This window comes from Haliotis rubra, unplaced genomic scaffold (assembly GCF_003918875.1).
Source record: "Haliotis rubra isolate DU_JTF1 unplaced genomic scaffold, ASM391887v1 Scf382, whole genome shotgun sequence".
NCBI classification, from domain to species: domain Eukaryota; kingdom Metazoa; phylum Mollusca; class Gastropoda; order Lepetellida; family Haliotidae; genus Haliotis; species Haliotis rubra.
This window is the reverse complement of record NW_025767060.1, coordinates 134,120-159,508: the sequence shown is the minus strand read 5'-3', so window position 1 is coordinate 159,508 and position 25,389 is coordinate 134,120. Positions and strand designations below refer to the sequence as shown.

Sequence of the window (25,389 nt, the reverse complement as noted above, 5' to 3'; positions counted from 1 at the left end):
TTTATTGAGAGATGTATTTGGCCTCAAAAAGGTGAATCATACTTTCATTGCTTTTCTTGCAATGAAGGTTCGAATATCAATACAAAAATTAATAATATTATCATTCAATCTCATAAATAATATTAAATAATTGATAACGGGGTTTACTCTGAGCACTATTCCCTATTGATGTTATGAAATCGTTAAAGAGCCAAATAAACATAGGTGACTGTTCAGATCAATTTATTTACACGTCTGGAATTTTCTTATAAAAATAAAGGTCGCCTATTGCACTTCAGGAATGTGAGTCAGTCTCCGGAGCCTGTGAATGAATCGATGCAACTGGTAATGTAAGAGTTGCGTCCCTTGTAAGCTCTCATGCTTGTGATTGGAAAAAAGTTATTCGGGTGACCAGTCCCCGGATGTAAACAGTATGGCCGCCATGGACAGGTCAATATGTAAATTAAGAAAACTTTTCAGTTATGGATAAGAAATAACATGGCCTATTTCCCTTCGATCGGACCATTTTATGATCCTGAAAAAAGAGCATGAAATATATGATGGCAGTGATGGAAGACTGAAATCTCGACAGTATCCCCGGGCTCAGCGACAAAACGTCATATCGCTCTCGGGGAACGAAAACTCGTCTTCCAGAATATCATCGAGAGACAACGGGGGTTCCGCGTAAGGAAGATTGTTTATGTGATTCATAGCAACGCTTTAAAACCATCCATTATTGCATTTACCATGTCATAATAGAGATCTAATTGGCAAGTTTCGAATTCCCATTTGTCCAACTTGTTTTAAAAATCAATAGTCTGAGCGCGTTGTTTATTTCTGGTTGTAATGTTGATAACTACTGACACTAGTGACAGGTCTTATCGGCATGATCATGAAAAGTAAAAATAATTTCAGGTTAATAATTTCAGGTGAAAAGTAAAAGGAATCTGAGTCAACGTATGGTCTGTTATGTACTGAGGCATTTGACATGTTTAACATTTACTCGGTAAACATTTGACACAAGGCAAACACTGACCATAGTGACAGTTTAAATATGTTGCATTTTATATGCATTATTTGAAAGTTTGTTGCTAAGTGGTATGAATATTGCATCATATTGTTGTTTAAACTCTGCAATATTCATGATATGTGACAGTGATATGGACCATGCAATGATGTTGACATCCTGAGCACAATGACAAACCATTCACCAAGTCATTGGTTCTGACCACCAAATCCATTATGTTGCCTCTTGCAACCAGTCCAGATTGCAAGGAATCATCTCAAACCTGGAGTGTTTTGGGGATCAGGCTGAACTGAGACAATGTCCAAACATAATTGGCTGGTAAAAAAGGCAAAAGATTATCAAAAACACAGCCTGATTTCGTTAACCTTATAAGCACTTGATATCCAAGAAGACTTTCAATGCTTATACTAGTTCCAGAGAAACTATGACTTTGCATTATGTTTTTTTCAAATTTCCAAAATATGACCATTATCATGATTATGCATCCACATGATCTACACTTTCAGAGTCATCACTACATTAAATCACACATGAATCTCAACATTCAAACAAAAAATAACTTGTTTACTCAACATTATCGAGTTTCATTTCAAATGCTTCATTTTGTCACACCATGGTGCATCTTTTCAAGCGCTAAGTGTTGTGAAATGATCAAATTACTGGGTAATATTAAGTTATTTAGCAAAGTTCATACCGATGACTGAATATATTGTCTTCAAATTATCCTGACTACAATGCTTTTTCAGGTTAATTCTAATTTACAGTTGTACTTCTACAACAGACAGGTTTTTAATTATTTCTTATGGTGATAAAAACAAGGAACATGGTGACTCATTATGTTCTATCAATTTATGACATCATGCATTTTTAACATAATAAAGAGTTTCTAACTGATTGTTTTCAGCAAAGTTGGTGCTAGTTGGACTCCCTATGTGAACCAGGAGAAGGGGGATGTTTACTATGTGGACGTGGAGAGGCCCAACAGGACAGACAAGGCCACAACTGACTCTTATCTGTACTTCCAGAGATTTGCACCTGAGTCAGTCAACCAACACAATGGACACGACAGTACTGATACTCCCAAGGGAGTCGTGGACTCAAATCAGAAACACAGTGATCGAAGCAGTATATCTAGTCAAGACAGGCCCCTCAGTGAGAGAGGGAAACTGTCACAGAGAAACCAAAGGAATGAAGATGTGCATAGGAACGAGGAGGTTACTGACTTCCGGCATTTTGGGAAAGATGCTGATGAGAGGAAAATGTGGAAGGATGAAAATTTCAATGATAGGACTAGTGGTAGCAGTCATGGCAGTGGTGGCCATTTTGTACGTCATGGTAGCATGGATAGTTTTGAAGAAAACAGAGACATTTCGGAGTCGGTTCAATCACGAAAAACTTACAATATTGAAAGATGGAAGGATGTTATTCTAGTGCCGGATTTTCGAACAGTGTGTAGAGATGATGGTGGGGTGGTGTTGTGTGAGAAACTCTTTGGTATTGTTTTATTCCAATTCAATCACAAACCAGGTTCAGGAAGGTCACGGAACAGCGAGTCGAGGGAGGTCCTTAAAGACAGAAAGGTTATAGTTCAGGGGGTGGTGCCCAGAACAGCTGCTGAAAGGTCTGGGAAGATACACAGAGGTATGCTTCAGTATGCATGATGTTTCTACTGCTGTACTGTACACAATGCTGCATACATGCTTCAGGCCAGAAAGATCATAGTTAATCAGATCTTTGAAAGAATTTCAATGAATCATTAAAATAGAAATGGTTTCAGCTGTAAATGTTAAATAGATTTGAAGATGAAACCCATCAGCATTGATGGTCACATGATATGCTGTATAAAGCTGACCACGCTGACCATGCTGATAGACATGATACAGCCAGTATAATAAGATAATAGATTACTCATTATTCAATATGTTGACTGACCATGCTGATAGACATGATACAGCCAGTATAATAAGATAATAGATTACTCATTATTCAATATGTTGACTGACCATGCTGATAGACATGATACAGCCAGTATAATAAGATAATAGATTACTCATTATTCAATATGTTGACTGACCATGCTGATAGACTTGATACAGCCAGTATAATAAGATAATAGATTACTCATTATTCAATATGTTGACTGACCATGCTGATAGACATGATACAGCCAGTATAATAAGATAATAAATTACTCATTATTCAATATGTTGACTGACCATGCTGATAGACTTGATACAGCCAGTATAATAAGATAATAAATTACTCATTATTCAATATGTTGACTGACCATGCTGATAACTGATAGACATGATACAGCCAGCATAATAAGATAATAAATTACTCATTATTCAATATGTTGACTGACCATGCTGATAGACTTGATACAGCCAGTATAATAAGATAATAAATTACTCATTATTCAATATGTTGACTGACCATGCTGATAGACTTGATACAGCCAGTATAATAAGATAATAGATTACTCATTATTCAATATGTTGACTGACCATGCTGATAGACATGATACAGCCAGTATAATAAGATAATAAATTACTCATTATTCAATATGTTGACTGACCATGCTGATAGACATGATACAGCCAGTATAATAAGATAATAAATTACTCATTATTCAATATGTTGACTGACCATGCTGATAGACTTGATACAGCCAGTATAATAAGATAATAGATTACGCATTATTCAATATGTTGACTGACCATGCTGATAGACATGATACAGCCAGTATAATAAGATAATAAATTACTCATTATTCAATATGTTGACTGACCACGCTGACCATGTTACTGGACCATGTAGTTATGAATTCAGGATTTGCCCCTGTTATCATAGTTATGATCTTCCATCTGACAGCAGTGTCAGCACCCGACCACTGTTGTCATGGTTTCATCACCAGGATAGACCGCCTCTGTGGAGTAGTGGTTAGATTGTCCGACCGGAGAGCCGAAGGTCGCGGGTTCGATCCCTGGTCGCGTCGTACCAAAAGACGTTAAAATATGGTACTTGTTGGTCCCTGTCTGGCACTCGGCATTAATGGGTACAACAAGGACTGGTTGGCTCGGAGTCAGTATAATGTGTCTGAGTGGGGCAATCATGCTTAACTGCGGCATGGTATCTCATTGAGCTAGCACTATAAAACCAGCTTAAGTCTGGGCTAGTACAAGCAGCCACACATACACACGTCATATGAGCGAAATATTCTAAAGTGCATTAAGGTACATTAAACCCCATTTCACCACCATCACTTTATCATGAGGATAAATGCCTGTCTGCTTGACCATGTTCACATAAACATTATGGATATTAATAATAAATATAGTTATTAAGCAAGCAACGATGAGGGCTCCTTGGCTTTAGTTCTATCTAGCCTATTGTGTCTGTGACATATTTGATGAAAGTTGTAATAGTTTTAGTTAATATGATTCATTTCACTGCTAGTCTTTGGAGATACATTACTGCAATCAGTAGTTATAATCGACACTAATAGCCCACTTGTACAGGTACATTATGGTCGATATCGTACGGTTGGTTTGAGAGTTATGGGTGTTTGAATTGTATTTGAGGGCTAGAAATTGTTTTTGACAGGCAAGCAAATCTTCCAAATACAGCCGGGGTCCCGGGGGTCATGTACCTTTTAAGAAGTTCTGGAGAAGAAATAGTTCCCTCTTTAAAAGGCTGTATCTCACTTGTTCTTGGGTCTACGGTCAAACCAATTAGTGTTCTGGAAGCACCAAGACTTCATCTATCATACTGGCACTTTCTGTGCAGAATTTGCACAAAGGTTACTGGACATCAGTTATGGAAAGTTTGGAATGTTTAGAGCTGATGGTTCCAGCTCAGCACATTTTGGGAGCAAACTACTCAGAAAACTGCTGATAAACATGTCCAAAAACTGAAAACAAAGATAACTGCCAAACAGTACCATTTAGCGACTTGACCCATCCAGGCAAAATTGTTGGGAATTCGATTGTGCATCTGTACAAGAGATTTGGAAGTGTTGGAACAATTAGTTCTTGAGATATTTGCTGTCAAACTTTGAAATTTTGAAATTAATATTGAATTATCTCCCCGTTGCTATTGGGCCTAGAGCCTAGAGATTTTTAAGGGGAATATCTTCACCTCGGTGGGCATCTCTGTGATTTTTTGTAAGCGATTCGGAGCATTGGTTTAGGAGGTATGTTTGGTACAAAAATCGGTGGAATAATGAATAATAATAATCCGAACGATTACAATAAGTCTCCTGCCTAGAGGCAAGGAGCCCTAATAATATGGTCAGCCAGACAAATATGGTCAACCAGACAAACATGGTCAACCAGACAAAAATGGTCAACCAGTCAAACATGGTCAACTGTCAACCAGGCAAACATGGTCAACCATGGTCAACTGTCAACCAGACAAACATGGTCAACCAGACAAACATGGTCAACTAGACAAACATGGTCAACCAGACAAACATGGTCAACCAGACAAACATGGTCAACCAGACAAACATGGTCAACCAGACAAACATGGTCAACCAGACAAACATGGTCAACCAGACAAACATGGTCAACCAGACAAACATGGTCAACCAGACAAACATGGTCAACCAGACAAACATGGTCAACCAGACAAACATGGTCAGCCAGACAAACATGGTCAACCAAACCAGACAAACATGGTCAACCAGACAAACATGGTCAGCCAGACAAACATGGTCAACCAGACAATGTTTCCAACTTATCATGCATATTGCTTATCGTCATTGTTGTGTAAGTTCCGTTTTAATTATTGTACACATTGTTGTTTTGATTGGAGAAACTTGAAATAACAGAACTATACTAGGATGCATAGAAGATGATACCCATGTGTCACTGTCAGAAACAAGATTATTGTTCAAGTGTTATATTGTTGTCTACTTCAGGTGACATGTTGATCTCAGTGAATGATAGTGAAGTTACATGGCTAAATATTGACAAGCTCTTCCAGGTTATCAAGCCAAAAAAGGTATGTGCAGGTAGCCCTTGTATTTGACATCTTAATGCATATTTGATAACAAAATATAATTTAATCTTTTGACCGCTAGCATGGCTAATATAATTATACCCCCGCTACGAAGTAAAGGGGGTATGTAGCGTTCATTATGTCCGTCCTTCCATCCCGAAACTTTGTCCGGAGCATATCTCTTAAACATGTTAAAGTTTACATGCTAGGTTCACCAAACTTCACACACATGTTAATCATTACCCATTGATGTGCCTTTTGCTATTTTAAATATTTTCAGAATTTTGGTTTGTTTGCTGTTTCCATGGAAACACGATTTAGTGCCAAATGTGTTTGATGGTTTTGTCTGGAGCATATCTCTTAGAGTTTACATGCTAGGTTTACCAAACTTCACACACATGTTAATCATTACCCATTGATGTGCCTTTTGCTATTTTAAAGTTTTTTCAGAATTTGTTTTGTTGGTGTTTCCATGGAAACATGACTTAGTGCAAAATGTGTTTGATGGTTACCTGGCCACAGCATATCATCGAAACTATACATGCTAGGTTCACCAAACTTAATACACAAGTTAATCATGACCCACAGATATGCCATGTGCTAAAAAATAACAATCTTCATCTACGTCCACTTCATTGTGTGCAACATGAGACAGTCAAGTTCAATTGTATGTCAGGTTTCCACGGAAGTCACAGAAAAATCATGTTTCCATAAATTATTACTGTAATCAGTACATGGCAAAACTATTATCTAACATGTATATAAAGTTTAGTAGAGTCAAAGAGAAGTCTTGTGAGCTGCTGATCCTTGTCACATTATATATATCAATATCAGTCATTTCCATGTCCCAAAGTGGGAAGTGGGGGTATGTGAGCTGTGCTCACTTCTACACTTGTTATTATAGCGTGTGCTGTATTATTGGCTTAGCAGTGTTTATGACCAGCATAACTGTATGTTAATTACAAAGCAATGTTCAATATCTGATGGGTTTAAACCCCTTAAAGCACAAAGGTGCCATTACTGCCAATTGCAATTTTATGAAGAGGCATTTTTATGCCTTACTATGTTTTGAGATGGTAAATATGATCCAAGTCATGATAACAGGTGTTAAAGTCATGATAATAATCTGATAACAGTTATGTGTGATGGTCATTGTTAATAAATTATCTTTATTAATTATCTTTATCTTCATGGTAGTAATGGTAATTGTCCTGAGCAAGCCACCAAACTGTTATAATTTACCTGCAGAATGTGAAGCTGACCATTCAGTCCCCCGTGATTGTCGGCCCCAAGCCGCCAGTCCACCCTCGAACACGCTTCCCCCGACATGACATCTACAAACGTGTCACTGGCTGTAGTGTCAAGGAAGGACAGAGGAGCCTGAGTGCTGCCACCTACACTCTGCTGTATCTCACCTTGACCGAGGCATCAGATGACTCCGGTTCCACAATGGTGAGAACAACACCAGATTACAGCCTGTCAGTAACGGTTGTTACAATGTATTTCTTGATTACAAACAGAGATTGTTGAAAGGAAAATCTTGGTCGATGAATACAATCTTTCACTTGTGCAGCTTGGGTCTCTTGATATCAACAGATCAAAGTTTGGCATGAATCAAACATATCGCCTCTGGAAAATTTGTAGCAATGCTGAAAGTTATAAACTTGTATTGACTCTCACTGATATATATAGGCAGAAGACATTCAGGGAAACTGAGATATCTTTGGCCAGACTTGAAACTAAATCATCTGTAGATTCTGTTGTGGATCTGACTTGTAATGGAGTGTTAATCATATCAGGGGAATGGTGGGGGGCTTGTTAAGCCAAAATTATATATATTCAGAGATGGTTAAAGTGTTGGCTTGTCACGTTGAAGACCGGGTTTGAATCCCCACATGGGTACAATGTGTGAAGCCCATTTCTGGTGTCCCCTGCTGTGATGTTTCTGGAATATTGCTAAAAGAGACGTAAAACCAAACTCAGTCAGTCAGTAAATTATATCAATGGTGGAGTTCAGTAATCCAGAGTTTCAGTGGTTTGACTGAAATCCTGTCTTTGTATGCTTCCAATATGTCCAAGTCACATTGAGAATGCTTTAGATAATGTTATTACACAAGAAGTAAATGTTTTGGCTTTTGCCCCATCATGTTTTGAGTATATATGTTCAGCTGTTTCTTGTTTTAATGTGACTGCTACCACTTGTGGTTGTTCCAGGACGATGTTGTCTACATGTATCCACCAGAGAACAACAAGCTGATCGGTATTCGGGGTCTGTTCCTCACCATCAACTCGTCGCTAGTTGATGTCACTAATTTTAAGGCTAAAAAGTAAGACTAATTACTGTGTGGGTAAATATTTTAGTCAGTGCAGACTGCGTTATTCAATAATTGGTCCCTGGTTTTAGTGGCTCATTAATACTGGTTACTATAGTTACTGTCAAAATTCCTAGATCCAAGCAAGATATGTTTCCTAAAATTAAGTAATCATGTAATCATGGTTTGGTGTATAGTATGAAATCAGTGTCAGCCACAGTTTATATTGATGTTGGGGAACATGTTTATGCTGAAATGATTATCATGAGTAAACTTATGAATTGTGTATTATTTCCAGCTCTTCCGTCCTGCATCAAAGTGAAGTCATTCATCTTGCCTACAGCTCTGAGAACAAAGATGTGCTGGTTCTTGGCCTTCCAGCTGACAGGTAGGAAATCCTTCCTTTTCATCATTATCTGAGTAAGACCAACTGCTGTGCAGAGTTGTCCCCCTTAGCTGCCAGTGTCCACAGGTGACAATCTGCCTCACTTTGGACTATCCCTTCACGTAAGCTGATATGACATAACTTAAATACTGTTTCAAGCAAAAATAGATACTCACTCACTCACTCATTCTTGTGTTTATGTTGATTCAATGTCTGAAAAAGTGATGTACAAGTGTATCCTGCTTCTTCATCTTGTTTAATGTTGATGGTGTTTCAGAGTGCCGCTTGCCCTTTTGAACCAGTTGATGGAAGACCTAGTCAAGCTGCTCAAGTTTATGTTTGGAGGCCTAGGCCGGTGAGTCTGCAGGAATTGCGAGGCTCAAAGTTATCTTAACTTAAGCAGCATCCTGTTGTGTATTTGCTAGAAGCTAATTAGTTATGTATGCTCAAAGTAAAGAATTGTGATGATTTTGTTTCATTCTCAGTAGAGTTTAGTAATACAATGAGGACAGTTGCTAACTGAGATTAATACCACAATATTTACTGGCCTTCAGCTTCTACCTAGAGGACAAAATCAGACTGCTGTAATGTCGATTTGTACAACAGGGTTGTTTCATCATTGCAGAGCGTTTCGAGACTGTGATAAGGAGCAGCTAGACCAGCTGTTTGCCCTGACGTTTCACCAACTCCTCACACCACAACCTGCACACCTCTCTCCAGTCAATGATCTCCCGTCTAGCTCCAAGTTTTTGTCATCCCTCTCTGCAGTCCGCAGTCTGCATCTGGCTCAAGATCAGGAGGTGAGTCAGTCAAGCTTGGAAGTCACAAATGCTGTATGTGAGTGAGTGAATGAGTGAGTTTACTTTTACACCGCTTTTAGCAATATTCCAGTAATATCATGACGGGGGACACCAGAAATAGCTTTACACATTGTACCCATGTGTGGAATCCGACACGGGTCTTCGGTGTGACAAATCGAACGCTTTAACCACTAGGCTTCTTGGGAACGATTCCAAGCAGTAAACCTACTTTGGTTGTAACAGATGGTGGAATACGTGGAAAGCCAATGTGGCTAGGATGATTGTGTGGACCATGGCCAAGAATATTGTCATGTAGCGGAAACATTGCTGAATGCAATCTGTTAAGATATGGAAAGGTGTTTGTTTAGCAGCCATGATACCTTATCTCTGATTATTTCACAGGGAATCCAGGTAAACACCGTTCTTTGTATTTAACTTTGTGTTGTACACATTCAGTCTCAGAGATATATAATTGTAGAACATGTCGGTGACTCATTTTTTAGTGAATGGCTCTTCATTATTTTTTTAGTGAATGGCTCTTCATTAAATTTGTATTTCCTTCCATTCATTTTCACATTTTTTTTATTTCAGCTCATTTGTGATGAAATACTCAGTGAATTTGAAGCAGCCGATTTTGATGAGTTTATGGTGAGTAAAGCATGTTACCAGAAGCCAGTGGGATTCATACCATATCACTAACATAAACATTAGTTCTAAGGATGACAGAGCTTTTTCAAGAATTATGATAAACTAGGGGGACAAGAGTTTCAAAGTGATGTTTTTGAATATTTAATAGATGTTTAAGCAGTATGGTTTGAAGAGAGGTGTGTAATCTGAATTTCGTTGATGTTTTACAGGAAGATGAAGAACTGAACAACAGAAGAGCATATACAATTCTTGGTACAAGTCTGTTTTACAAGGTAACAAATACTGTGTGTGGTTTACTGCACTTTCAAATGTGTATACTACCCGGGTAGTTAAAAAGATCTCAGTTATTATTTAGTGTACAGATAGAACTTATCAGAGTTCATAGGTGTTTACATCGTTGACAAAATATGGAATGAAACTAGTTACCTTGTTCATCATGGTTCCACATGTTGAACCGATGATCTTACTGAGAGACAATGGAGCTGGTGTAGAAAGGTCCCAAGTAACAACTGCATGTAAGATTTGACTTTCATGGAGTGGTGCCCTGGGGAATTTGTTGCATGACTGCCTTGTGATGAAATAGTGTGGATTGAGTCACATTTTAGAATGGCCAGACCTGGGTGCTATTGTAGAAAACAACCTTAGCGGGCTAAGTTACGGAGTGGCGGTCTTGTTAAGATCTCTTTGTATAATGGCACCCCGATTGTTTACTGTACGTAATATTGATGGAAAATCTTATAGAGGTGATAAACAACTGTGTGTGTACATATAGCAAGTACAGTAGGTGTAGAATCACACGCCTGACTTCCTGTATTCCAGTGCTACCAGTTATGCTCACACTTGCCAAGTGAAGACTCAGAGACCTTCACCTCTTTCTCCGACATCAGAGCCTCCTTGACCTTGTGTCAGCCTGCAGTCCGTGGATGAGATCGTTGTGTGCAGGAGGTGTGGCCGACTTACCGCCACCCTGGCACACACGGCCCCACACCCCCCAAGGGCCGGCACTTCCTCCTGGTCCGTCAGCTGGCTATGTGATCAGTTGCACACTGTGATGACGTTGCAGTTGTATACAAAAAGCGTATACATTGTACAAACAGTGTTACCATCGCAGTAACCAAATACTACAACATTCAACCTGAGTGCGGTCGTCATTCAACAGTATCGTTTTCACAAAAACTAAAGCGTTTATGCACTACACCTAGCTTGCCATCGGTGAATGTGTGGGCATTCTCGTTTGTTACTTAATTCCTGCATATATCCACTCTTCCTACCTATCGATACCACAATTATCCAAATACATCACAAAGATAAATGAAAGTGGCAGTTGTTAATTCTGTTTGAAATTCGTTTTTCTATGATACCATTTCTATGACGCCCATTGTAAGGCAAATACATGTATACTGAAAATAACATGCATCGTAAATCTGGCCAGTTTGGACAGATTACGAAATCCCCATTCACTGTGTTTTGTCTAATTTATAGTATTGATGTCATAATTCAAATGTCACATTTTGCTGGGAGAATTGAATTTAAGAGACAAAAAACAAAACACACCCAAGAACCCGTATCATTGTGATCAGCGGTATTTTTAATTTTTGTTGTTGATCGAATCACCAATGCTCGTTCTGAAACATTGTCGATACAACAGCTAGAGAATCGCTGAGCATGTTTTTGAAAATACGCACAGTTAACGTCAAAGTGAATTTTCGGCCATATTGCAGAGTGTTTATAAAATAACGTCACACATGCACTTACACTAATCCCAGAATTCCTCATACAGTTCAAAATATAATGACAAATGGTCTTTGTCACCAATACCAAGTGTTTCAGTAAAATCTAACGAAATATATCAGATGCCGCGCTGGGAAAGGACCATTGTTTGAAATGTAAACAAAGTCAATCTCAGATTTTACACTGTGTATCTGTTCGCCTACTTTTGTTGCATACACTTGCTCATTAGTTTTATACCATGCCCAGGAATGGTATAGTAGCAAGCGGTAGTTAAATAAAATAGGTGTATTCCAATGATTTCCGAGATTCATCACAACATATTATAGTTTCTGAAAGTGTGACGCCATGATTGACGCAAACTCACGAACACCCACGATGGAAATTCTCCACCCCTGGTCACAATGAAAACAAAATGAAAATAACAACCAGCAGATTGTCAGAATGTTTCGGACTACTTACATGTCACATTTATGTATATACGTTGCTTGAAACAACGAAATTTTCCGTCGAAAAATCCGGTGTACTCGTGTCAGTGAACACGCCATTTTGAGAGTGTCACTTCCCGATAGTGATGTCATAATGTGACACAACATTGTTACACATATTTAGTATTTTCATTGAGGTGAGGCTATGCCTGAAAATACACATTATCAATCTGTCCTGTCCTGCTGATTACATTTTCAGTTCTTATGCTTCTTTCGTATTTTCACAAACTTTTCTAACGTGATTAATTTCAGTATGATTATTTTTTGATTTGGGACTAGACAGGAGACCAGTCTAAAATCAAGTGGCACCAATTACGTCATAATCAAAGGGCGGTAACTCTGACCTGTTTAGCTCGGCATTTAGGGCCGCATAATGGCATAACATTTCAGCACTTATTTTGAGGGTTTTACTGTCATTGTAAGAAAAATGAGTGTATCATCTCAAACAGTGATATTAAATAATTAAAATATTTTACTTTGGTTCACATAAGAATAAATGTGATTTTATCGTGTACACTTCCCCTTTAAGGAACTGCCCAATCCCCAGTCTAACCAGTGCAATTGCCCCATTCCCAAGAACCATTGTCCTGCATTTGTACTCTGTGGATTCGGCACACTTCATTGCATTATCCCATAGAAAGGGCAATGACGTCTCTTGATGAAGCTTTTATGTAACATATGTTAATATTTGGGATTACACTTTCTTAGTAAAGTACAGATTCTAGTACTGTTGGGTTGAGTCCCATTCGGGATGCGAACCCACACCCTCAGAGTCAAGCACCCATGGTTAAAGTTCATGGTATTTGTTATGATGAGGATACAGTAAGTGTAGCTCAATCAAGGGAATGAATAACACTCATTGTGATGGGGCTTGTGTAGTGTGTAGACCATTCTTTGGAATGATTCCAAGCAGTAAACCTACTTTGGTTGTAACAGACGGTGGAATACGTGGAAAGCCAATGTGGCTAGGATGATTGTGTGGACCATGGCCAAGAATATTGTCATGCAGTGGAAACATTGCTGAATGCAATCTGTTAAGATATGGAAAGGTGATATGTTTAGCATCCATGATTCCTTATCTCTGATGATTTCACATGGGATCCAGGTAAACACCATTCTTTGTATTTAACTTTGTGTTGTACACATTCAGTCTCAGAGATATAGAATTGTAGGACATGTCAGTTACTCATTTTTTAGTGAATGGCTTTTCATTAAATTTGTATTTCATTCATATTTTTCATTTCAGCTCATTTGTGATGAAATACTCAGTGAATTTGAAGCAGCCGATTTTGATGAGTTTATGGTGAGTGAAGCATGTTACCAGAAGCCAGTGGGATTCATAGCATATCACTAACATAAACATTAGTTCTAAGGATGACAGAGCATTTACAAGAATTATGATAAACTAGGGGGACAAGAGTTTCAAAGTGATGTTTTTGAATATTTAAAAGATGTTTAAGAAGTATGGTTTGAAGAGAGGTGTGTGATCTGAATTTCATTGATGTTTACAGGAAGATGATGAACTGAACAACAGAAGAGCATATACAATTCTTGGTACAAGTCTGTTTTACAAGGTAACAAATACTGTGTGTGGTTGCTGCACTTTCAAATGTGTATACTACCCGGGTAGTTAAAAGATCTCAGTTATTATTTAGTGTACAGATAGAACTTATCAGAGTTCATAAGTGTTTACATCGTTGACAAAATATGGAATGAAACCCTTACCTTGTTCATCATGGATCACGGTTCTGTTGAACCAGATGATCTTCCCAGATACTGAGAGACAATGGAGCTGGTGTAGAAAGGTCCCAAGTAACAACTGCATGTAAGATTTGACTTTCATGGAGTGGTGCCCTGGGGGAATTTGTTGCATGACTGCCTTTGTGATGAAATAGTGTGGATTGAGTCACACTTTGGACTGGTACAGACCTGGGTGCTGTTGTAGAAAACAACCTTAGCGCTAAGACTACCCTAAGTCTATGTTAAGGTATTGGAGTTACGGTCGCCTTAGCTCTAAGATCGCTTTATATAATGGCACCCCGATTGTTTACTGTACCGTGATATTGATGGAAAATCTTACACGGTATTAAACAACTGTCACCCTCTTCCTTTATGTGTACATATAGCAAGTACAGTAGGTGTAGAATCACACGTCTGACTTCCTGTATTCCAGTGCTACCAGTTATGCTCACACTTGCCAAGTGAAGACTCCAGAGACCTTCACCTCTTTCTCCGACATCAGAGCCTCCTTGACCTTGTGTCCCTGCAGTCCGTGGATGAGATCGTTGTGTGGCAGGAGGTGTGGCCGACTTACCGCCACCCTGGCACGCACGGCTACCCCACCCCCAAGGGCCGGCACTTCCTCCTGGTTGTTGGCATGGTGAGGAACATTTGTTTGTGGTAGTAATACTGTCGTATAATCAATTTACTAATCAATAATTGATTTGTGTTTGTATCAGTCATCAAACTTCATGGCAGCTTTGGTTCTACTCTATTTGAAAAGTGATACTACATGTTTGATGAAGTTAGTTGTACAAAGTATGGAATGTTTGAGCATATTTTTATGAAAATTCCTTGTCTGAGATAGAAAGTTTAGCACCACATGCTAGGATATATGTTGCTATCACAGCAGAAAATCAAACACTTGTGCTGAGGTGGCACCTTCAAGATGGCATGAAACCAACTCGCCATGCATTGGTGAAGATATGCCTTTTCATGTGAGGTAATTTTGAAATGCTGAGTTTGGACTTTTGTTGCAGAAACACTTCCTGCTGGGGTGCCTGCTGGAGATGGGAGGGTGCACTCAGTGGGGGCCGGGGAAGATGGCCCCCCATCCCCTGTATGTAGACCAGGCCAAGGCCACACTGCTGCAGCTGGAGACTGACGATGTCACCATGGCCGAGTGGTGTGATGAAAGGTCAGTCACAGTGCACCATATCATGTAATGACCCTCCACACCACACCAAAGCCCCCATGCCTCGTCAGTAATCATGCAGCACTCAGCAACATGCCATGCCAAGTCGCACACGTCACATCTCCTCTGAAAACATGCACCGCACTGCTCCCCACCCCTCCGCACCGCTCCATCCCACCCCTTTGCTCCACTCCACTCCGCTCCGCACCACACTGCTCCACCTCACCGCTCTGCACTGCTCCACTCCACTGCACTGCACCACACCGCTCCACCCCACCCCTCCGCACCGATCCACTCCATTCCACTCCGCACCACTACGCTCTACCTCACCGCTCCACACTGCTCCACTGATCCACTGCACTGCACCGCCACACTGCACTCCCACCTCGCACCACACCGCTCCACCACACCTCACCACTGATTTCTGTGGTAAGAGGTAATCATCTATGGCTACATTGATTCACATATTTCACAAACTAAGACAAGAAATCATGAATGACATCACTCAAGGCTGTCACTCCAAAAGGATTTTAGTGACAACACTTGTATCTTTACATATCCTGTTTTGCAGAATACTGTCTGATGCAGGAAGTGTATCTCTAGTTGGAGCTGAGCGTTATTTGAGATCCAAGAGTTCCAGGGAAGAGTCCATCTTGATGTCCCCTGTCAAACCCATCGCTCACCAAAGAGTGGTAGGTATATTACGCAGAGAGCTGCATGGCACAATCAAGACATACATGTCTGTACTTTGGTTAAAACTGTTTAAGACTTTCATTTTGACCAGCATTCCAATATTCTGAGATAATAAACACATTAAGACAGTTCTATCCTACTTGACATCTTAGATTCAATATTTGTGTCCTCTTCCTTCTTCAGTCCCGAGTCCTCTCAAGTCCTCTGTGGATGGTGGTGTGTTCAAGTACCGCTCCAGTCCTCTTGCTGACAGAAAGCCAGGTACTTCACACACAACTACCTGTGTTTCATTCCATCATTGGCCATCTTGGTGATTTGTTGTATTGCATGTCATTGTACACTGAGGGGTGTGGATTGTTGGTTATTGTTCAGATAAGAGGTCATTTGTGGAATCTGTTACTGAACCTCAGATTTTACAGAAATTAATTTTTAATGTTTGCTCTAAAAATTATGTCACTTAAAATAGAGAATAATATAGTTCAGGGTAATGTGATATAGCTTAGTATAAAGATGATTGATCAGAACTGTGTTTGTAAACATAGAGTCTTCAAGTGTGAATATGTTTCTGAAATATGAACATAGTTAAGTGGTCGATATATTTGAACCTGTTGTCTCATGTACAGGTAGCGAGGGTGACCCAGATCGGAGTCCAAGCACGGAACACTCCACCCCAGTGATGACCAGGCAGGGCAGCAAACTCTCCTACGGATCCAATGACTCTGGAGGAAGTGGCAGCAGTACCGGTGCTCCAAGGGTAAGTTACAGACATGTACAGATACAGACAATATTGAAGACTGCTGATTGATGTGTTGTATACCATGATTACACAAGAGGGAATATATTTGATATTGACTTCTAATAAGCTGAAAGGGTTTTTGTAACCTCATTATGTATGGACATGTAGTTCATTATTAGCCATGACGATGTGACAACCCTGCTGTGCCAGTGTATAATGGTTGGTTGCTGACATACTACCACCAATACCTTATTATCTGGGGGTCTGCAGAGTGTTAGCCCATCATAGTGAACAAGCAGTTTTTCTGCTTCATTTGAATTCTGTTGACACCTAAACAAAGTACAAACTTGGAGGAAATTAGGTATGGAACTGACTATGGAGTATGACTCTGTTGTTCCTGACACTGAGTAGCTGACTGTGTATGACAAGTGTGGGTTGGTCAACATGCAGTTTCTATGGTGGCGTATGGTATGGTCATTCATGTGTTGCAGAGTAAATCTAGTCGGAAGAGTTTCCAAAATGACATGTCGAGTATCAGCAAGAGTCTGTCTGCTTTACAAGTGGAGGAGCTGCCTATACATGGAGGCCATGCCAAGTGAGTCTTACCACACATTACACATCAAACATCACACATCAAGCATCACACATCATAGATCACATACATCAAGCATCACACACATCATACATCACATACATCACACATCACATACATCACACACATCACATACATCACACATCATACATCACACATCACATACATCACACATCATACATCATACATACATCATACATCACACATCACAAACATAATACATCACATACATCATCATACATACATCATACATCATCACATCACACATCACACATCACATACATACATCATACATCATCAGATACATCACACATCACATACATCACACACATCATGCATCACATACATACACATATACACATCACACATGCATGATACATCACATATCACACATATACATCACATCATCAAATACATCATACATCACATACATCACATCACATACATCACACATCATACATCATACATCACACATCACATATAATACATCACACATCACACATCACATACATCATGTCATCACATCACAATATAATACATCATCACATCACATACATCACATCATCACACATCATACATCACATCACATCATACATCACATACACATACATCACACATCATCAAACATCATACATCACACATCATACATCACATACATCACACATCACATACATCACACATCATACCTATCATACATCACACACATCATACATCACACATACATCATCATACATCATCATGCATCACACATCACATCATCACAAAGATAATACATCATCAGCATCACATACATCACACATCATCATACATCACATACATCACATATCATCATACATCACATCACATACATCACACATCATACATCACACATCAACACATCATACATCACATCACATACATCACATCACATCATCATACATCACATATCATCACACATCATCACACATCATCACACATCATACATCACATATCAACATCATACATCACATACATACATCACATCATCATGCATCATGCATCACGATCACATATACATCACAACATCACACATCACATCATACATCAAATCACATCACACATCAAATACATCATCATCATACATCATCACACATCACATACATCACACATCATCACATCACATCACACATACATCACACATCACATCACACATCACATACATCATCATATGTCATACATCATCACACATCACATATACATCACACATCATACATCACACATCACACATACACATACATCACATCACATCACACATCACATACATCACACATCACATCATACATCATCATACATCATACATCACATACATCACATCAATACATCACACATCATACATCACATACATCATCACACATACATATCATACATCACACATCATACATCACATCATACATCACACATCACATACATCATACATCACACATCACACATCACATACATCACACATCACATACATCATACATCACATCATATCATACATCATACATCACATACATCATCATCACACATCATACATCACATACATCACACATCATCACATCACACATCACATACATCACACATCAAGATCACATCACACATCACATACATACATCATACATCACATGCATCACATACATCACATACATCACATACATCATACATATCATACATCACATACATCACATATCATCACATCACATCACATACATCACATCATGATATATCACACATCACATACATCACACATCACATACATCATACATCATACATCACATCAATACATCACATACACATCACACATCATACATCACATGCATCACATCATCATCATCACATCATACATCACACATCATACATCACACATCATACATCATACACACATCATACATCACATACATCACACATCAAATGACGCATGACACATCACATATCAAACATCATACATCACACATCATCAGCAACATCACATACATCACATCATCACATATACATCACACATCACATACATCACACATCATCACACATCATCATATCACATCATACATCATAATACATCACACATCACACATCATATACATCATACATCACATATCACACATCAAGCATCATACATCACATACATCAAGCATCATGCATCATCATCACATCACAAGCATCAAGCATCACACATCACATATCACACATCAAATCACATCACATCATCACATGACACATCATGCATCACATACATCACATCATCACATTCATGCATCACATATCACACATCAAGCATCACATATCACACATCAAGCATCACATACATCACACATCAAGCATCATCATCACATCACACATCAAGCATCACATATCACACATCACACATCATCACACATCACATCATATCATCAAGCATCACACATATCACATATCAAGCATCATGCATCACATATCACATCACACATCAAGCATCACATATCACACATCAAGTATCATGCATCACACACACATCAAGTATCATGCATCACACATCAAGCATTATGCATCACACATCAAGCATTACACATCATACATCAAGCATCAAGCATCACACATCAAACATCACACACCAACTTCATACATGAAGCATCACACATCAAACATCACATATCAAATAATCAAGCATCACACAAACACATCAAGCATCACATCAAGCATCATATATCACACATTAAGCATCACATATCACACATCACATCTCAAACATCAAACATCAAGCATCACATATCAAGCATCACATATCACACATCAAGCATTACATATCACAGATCACATATCAAACATCAAGCATCACATATCACTCATCATACATCACTCACACATCATACATCCCAGATCACACATCAAGCATCTTACATCACATATCACACATCAAGCATCACATATCAAGCATCACTAAACTCACATCAAGCATCCCACATCACGCATCAAGAATCATGCATCATGCGTCATGCATCACACATCATGTATCACACATTGCTGGGTTTTTTTCAGAATTACACGTGGTGGTGAGAATGTGTTGTTCCACTACGTGCAACTGTACGACCTCGAGGGGGTGTATGTGACTCCGTCGGACTACGAGCTGGCCTCGGTGCAGGGGGCCATCCACTGTCAGCTGCTGGACAACTTCTACCGCTGCTCGCTACACATTCGGAAACTCTTCACAGAGCAGAAGCAGGTCAAGGTAGGCACCTCTGCTGATGGCAGCTGGTACTGCAGCAAGAGTTCCAACACGTAGCTCTGTAGCATATATAATCTCAACATTATCTGTCAAAGTTTACATTGTGTATGTGCAGTTGGAAAATTACTTTAAAACTTAATGATGGTTAACATCTGGTTCAGCAAATTTTTCTTAAATTTTAATATTAACTTGTGTTGAAAATAGGTTAGATTTGTATCGATACATGACTGGAAGAAATGTCTCGGTCCTACCTACTGAAACATCTTTCACGGAAAATGACTATGAACAGTTAGGCTGCAAAGATAATTTTCCTAAATTTGCACATGGACTTTATAAGTTGTGTAGTGTTCTCTGGAAACAAGGTGAGGTGCGAGATGGTAAAGATGTTGTGTATTTACAGGAGCTGCAGCTATGTACATTGCCACATCCCCGGTTCGGTGTGAGCAATACCCTGGAGGACCTGGAGGAACATGGTGTGATGTTCAAACACGCGTACCTCACATCTCCAGAGGCAAAGAAGAACACCACTGTCCTCTGCTACTGGGTGGTTGGGTAAGCCTTCAGTCAGTTTTACCATGTTGGATCAGAACTGTTTACATCAAAGCCATTGAGTTAGTTTAACTTAAGCTGTCGTCTTGTGTCGTGTGTGAAGTTTTGTTCCCCTTTTGTCAGTGTAGTTGGTGTCAGATTCCATCACTTTCATTTGCATGTGTCATGGATTGTAAGGTCTTCCACCATGATTCAGTTTCATAGGTGTTGTGTCTGTCAAGTTACTAGCATGTGTTGGGTTTCTCACTTTGACCACTATCAAATTGGGTCATATAGAACTCAAAGAAGTAAAGGAGCACTGATTCTTTCATATCACTACAAGTAATCTATTATGACATGACAATAGCTAAAGCAATATAAAGAATGATGCAATCCTTAACTTCTCTTCAGCAATGTAGGTGTTAGGTTATAAGAAGATAAGAAATTGCTGGTTTTACAGTAAACTTATGAGATTGGAAAGTCTGGGTCCTGATACACAAAGCAAGTCATAATCCATAGGTGATTGTATTGCACTTACTTTAACTTAGATAGGGCGGGGTAGCCCAGCGGTTAAAGCATTAGCTCGTCACACCAAAGACCCGGGTTCGATTCCTCCACATGGGTACAATGTGTGAAGCATATTTCTGGTGTCCTCCACCATGATATTGCTGGTATATTGCTAAAAGCAGCATAAAACTAAACTCACTTACTCACTTAACTTAGACAGTCATGAGGCTACTGTCATTGTTGCTTATGCTTGTACCTGTGAAGATCCAGATTAGAATTGATCTTCAGCAACCCATGCTTGTCGTAAGAGGCGTGGTCAAGCTCAGTGTCATGGTTGACACATGTCATTGTATCCAAATTGCGTAGATTGATGCTCATGCTGTTGATCACTGGATTGTCTGGTTCAGACTCGATTATTTATGGCTATTTATAGCTGGAATATTGCTGAGTGCTGTGTTAAGCAAGCAAGCAAGCAACCAATGTTTATTTCACTCTTGTTTTTCAGTCGGCAGTTCCCTCTACCTGATCAGCGAGAGTTGTATGTTTGTTTCCACGAGTCAGTTACACAGAGTCTGGTAGAGGTTGCCTTTAACCTGGGCTTCGGTGTCCTGGGTGTTACTTGATGATGCTGGATCTGCCCAGAACTGATGTCAACATCCTCATCCTGAAGAGGAAGCAGGATCTCGTCACAGGAGTGTGTGTGTCAGAGACTGTTGCCCCACAGGAGTGTGTGTGTCACAGGAGTGTGTGTGTCAGAGACTGTTGCCCCACAGGAGTGTGTGTGTCAGAGACTGTTGCCCCACAGGAGTGTGTGTGTCAGAGACTGTGTGTGTGTCAGAGACTGTTGCCCCACAGGAGTGTGTGTGTGTCAGAGACTGTTGCCCCACAGGAGTGTGTGTGTCAGAGACTGTTGCCCCACAGGGTGTGTGTGTGTCAGAGACTGTTGCCCCAGGCTTTCTTCTGCATTTGTGGCTAAAATACTCAAGAACTGATATCTACATACATTACACACTCAGTCTCACCTCGGTTACCATGGTGATGTGGTGGTGTTCCGAGCCAAGAACAAAGTCTGTATACAAACAAGATATCCTGATTGAAGCGCTCATAAAATATATTTTTTTGCAATCAATATGCAAGGACGAGATCAAATGAATTCTGTTGATAGTCCTGATAGTGACATTAGTTTATACAAATTTATTTTACAATAAACACATGACTAGTTACTGAATATTAGGGGATGGACTATACTGATAAGTTATAGGAATATGATTTACACTGGAACAATGAAAATGTGACTCTCTGTACCTGAATGGACATGTGATTATGGTGTTGCAATATACAGTATTTAATCACCAATATGGCATTAGTGGTGCATGTGTATCAGTGAACATATCCCCAATAATTATCATCCATCGCTGTAATCAACACAACACTGAGAGCTGTGTGGTAGGTGAATCCTGTGAAAACTTAGAACTATTGTGTGCTGTGAAACTGTCAGCAGTTACATTCCAGTCATGCTAAATAGTTCGTATATTTTGAACTATGCTTAGATTATAGCAAATCGTTCACATGGGATTCCATAAGTCTCATTCAGAAGTGATGTTATTCCAAAATTTTGTGAATATTATTTTCATATTCTTGTCTCTTGTGTGGCAATACTCAGAATTTGTGTTTGATTTAGCAACAAATGACCACAGTTGATAATATTTGGACGTTGCTCTGACCAGATATTGAGTAAAAGAATGTCTTGTGAGCTTCTGGCATTCTCTGTTGGTTGTTTCATGCCATAGAAGAAATCCTGCTATGTGTATCAAGTTGGTCGATAATGAAATAGTGTGGATACAACACCATAACATCCCTCAGAGAAGATTGATTCTCAGAAACCAGTTATTGGGGAATACTATGCTGAAGTCAATATATTAAATGTATGGCAATACTTTATTCACAGTGTGCTGTTTGAGCTAGAATTGTGTTAATGTATGTTGCTGTAGCAGAGAAAAAGTTCATTGTTATAAAAGCCTGTTATGTGGCAACACAGTACACTGAATTCAAAATGTTTAGTAGTTAGAAAGTTTAACACTTCACTATGCAAGTACCGTTAATGAAACAAGTGTTTATCATAGCATATTGTTTATCATATTACGTTTAATATTGGGGTGCATTAAGCATTAGTTTCACCTCAGTTCCAAAGAGACATATTTGAGCTGAGGAAGATAACACTGTATGTAAAGCACAAAGTAGTCATCACTTCTTTTCAGAATTTGTACATTCTGGCAGTAAGCTCCAGGATTCATTCTTGTCAGAGGTTTTGCTTTATGTGAATTGAGCTTCAGCAGTAGTTCTTGTCAGAGGTTTTACTGTCTTGAGCTCCAGCAGTAAGTTTTTTTTAGGGGTTTTACATTCTGTGAATTGAGCTTGAACAGTTTTTTTTCAGAGGTTTTATGTTCAGTGAGTTGAGCTTCAGCAGTAGTTCTTGTCAGAGATTTTACTGTTTGTGAGTTGAGCTTCAGCAGTAGTTCTTGTCAGAGGTTTTTCGTTCTTAGTTGAGCTTCAGCAGAACTAAGTGTTGGCTAACAACATCACTGCCTTTTACCGCTGCAACCTTCCATAGGGTAGAGGTCCCATAAGCTGGGACTGATACACAGGTGCTATGTTACTGCTTGCGTAGCTCCATGTTGTACAGTCAATGTCTTGTTCAAGATAATGTCCCTGGCTGTAACAAATGGCTTCACAACTTCCACCTCAACCTATTTTATAATTTATTGTATGATTTATGTTTGATGCAGCATTATTTTATTTGAAATCTTTAATATGTAAAGAGTAATATATCCATTGTATTTCAATCCACCGTTAGCTCTTCTATGGTCAATATTATCCTTTCCAAGAACTCACCTTCATAAATAGTATTGTCAGCATGGTAAACAAACTAGATGTTACAAAGGTCAATAGCACTGTAACCAAACTCCATGGATATTGTATTTATCCATACTAAGGACTGATAAAAAAACTATTGAAAAATTATGTTTTAATGAGATAAGTCTATGTACCGATGAAATTACTTCATAAAAACAGCTATAATGATGTCCTTACTCAACACACTGTTTGAGACTGTAATCAGTGAAATGAAATGTATGGCTATTTATATATACTGAATATATTGATTTTATATTTTGTAAAATGTCTTGTTTTAACATTATTGACCACATGTACAAATGCTGATATCCATACAATCAACCACAAACTTTTAAAAGTTTGTTACAATGACTGGCTAACAGAGTTTTAACCCTTGCTTAATCAAATTATTTATTCAATTTATGCTCTATATAATATACAGGTTTGGCAACTGGATTCCCTGTTCCAAATCATATACAACTTCAAAGATAATCAAATAACAGCTGTCTGACTGTGAAATGAGCAGTATAGATTTACCCGTTGTCAGTTTTAGTTCACCAAAATCAAACTGTTTATAACTGAACTATATAACTGGTTATAGAGAGCTGGAGTCTGTGATATGAACACCAGGAGATGCCCCTCCACTCTTGTTATGTACAACACTGTATTTATTATCTACTTAAACGGACCATTTTATACACCACCTGTTTTATACATGATTCGACATGTGTTGTTTGTGAGTACATGTATTTTGTATACATGTTATTTTATATATTACCCATTTATATGGATATATCTTTTATTGCTGCAGTGCTTGTTTTGAGATGTTACTTTGGTAAACTGTGTACGTAATAGATCACAAAGTGGAACAGTGTGTTGTCTGTTGTGCTACAGGTGTATCAATTTGATCTCTGTTGAAATCCATCCAACCATTATGATATTGACATATATTGTTCATGC

General features: G+C 38.9%; 1 protein-coding gene and 1 long non-coding RNA gene across 2 annotated transcripts; both read left to right on the top strand.

The window, feature by feature from the left end:
• Positions 1 to 398: 398 nt before the first annotated feature.
• Positions 399 to 22,410, top strand: LOC124286399 (protein inturned-like). Its single transcript, XM_046722768.1, has 23 exons — positions 399 to 663; positions 1,911 to 2,647; positions 5,931 to 6,013; positions 7,259 to 7,462; positions 8,225 to 8,337; positions 8,621 to 8,710; positions 8,985 to 9,062; positions 9,333 to 9,507; positions 10,099 to 10,155; positions 10,365 to 10,427; positions 10,975 to 11,070; positions 13,618 to 13,674; positions 13,883 to 13,945; positions 14,545 to 14,751; positions 15,131 to 15,288; positions 15,857 to 15,977; positions 16,162 to 16,239; positions 16,602 to 16,616; positions 16,649 to 16,732; positions 17,206 to 17,309; positions 20,316 to 20,505; positions 20,903 to 21,054; positions 22,043 to 22,410. Exons 1-23 carry the CDS (start codon positions 509 to 511, stop codon positions 22,158 to 22,160), a joined length of 3,198 nt encoding a protein of 1,065 aa, XP_046578724.1. The 5' UTR covers positions 399 to 508; the 3' UTR covers positions 22,161 to 22,410.
• Positions 22,411 to 22,459: 49 nt separating this feature from the next.
• On the top strand, positions 22,460 to 24,992 carry LOC124286418. Its single transcript, XR_006901030.1, has 2 exons — positions 22,460 to 23,888; positions 23,974 to 24,992. It is a non-coding gene; the product is annotated as an uncharacterized LOC124286418 (long non-coding RNA).
• Positions 24,993 to 25,389: the final 397 nt, after the last annotated feature.

Bases quoted from the DNA above. Each gene is read 5' to 3' on its own strand.
- LOC124286399 (XM_046722768.1), top strand. From the start codon at position 509: ATGATCCTGAAAAAAGAGCATGAAATATATGATGGCAGTGATGGAAGA. The intron at 9,063-9,332 runs GTGAGTCTGCAG...TCATCATTGCAG, and splicing joins ATGTTTGGAGGCCTAGGCCG to AGCGTTTCGAGACTGTGATA. The intron at 14,752-15,130 runs GTGAGGAACATT...CTTTTGTTGCAG, and splicing joins TCCTCCTGGTTGTTGGCATG to AAACACTTCCTGCTGGGGTG.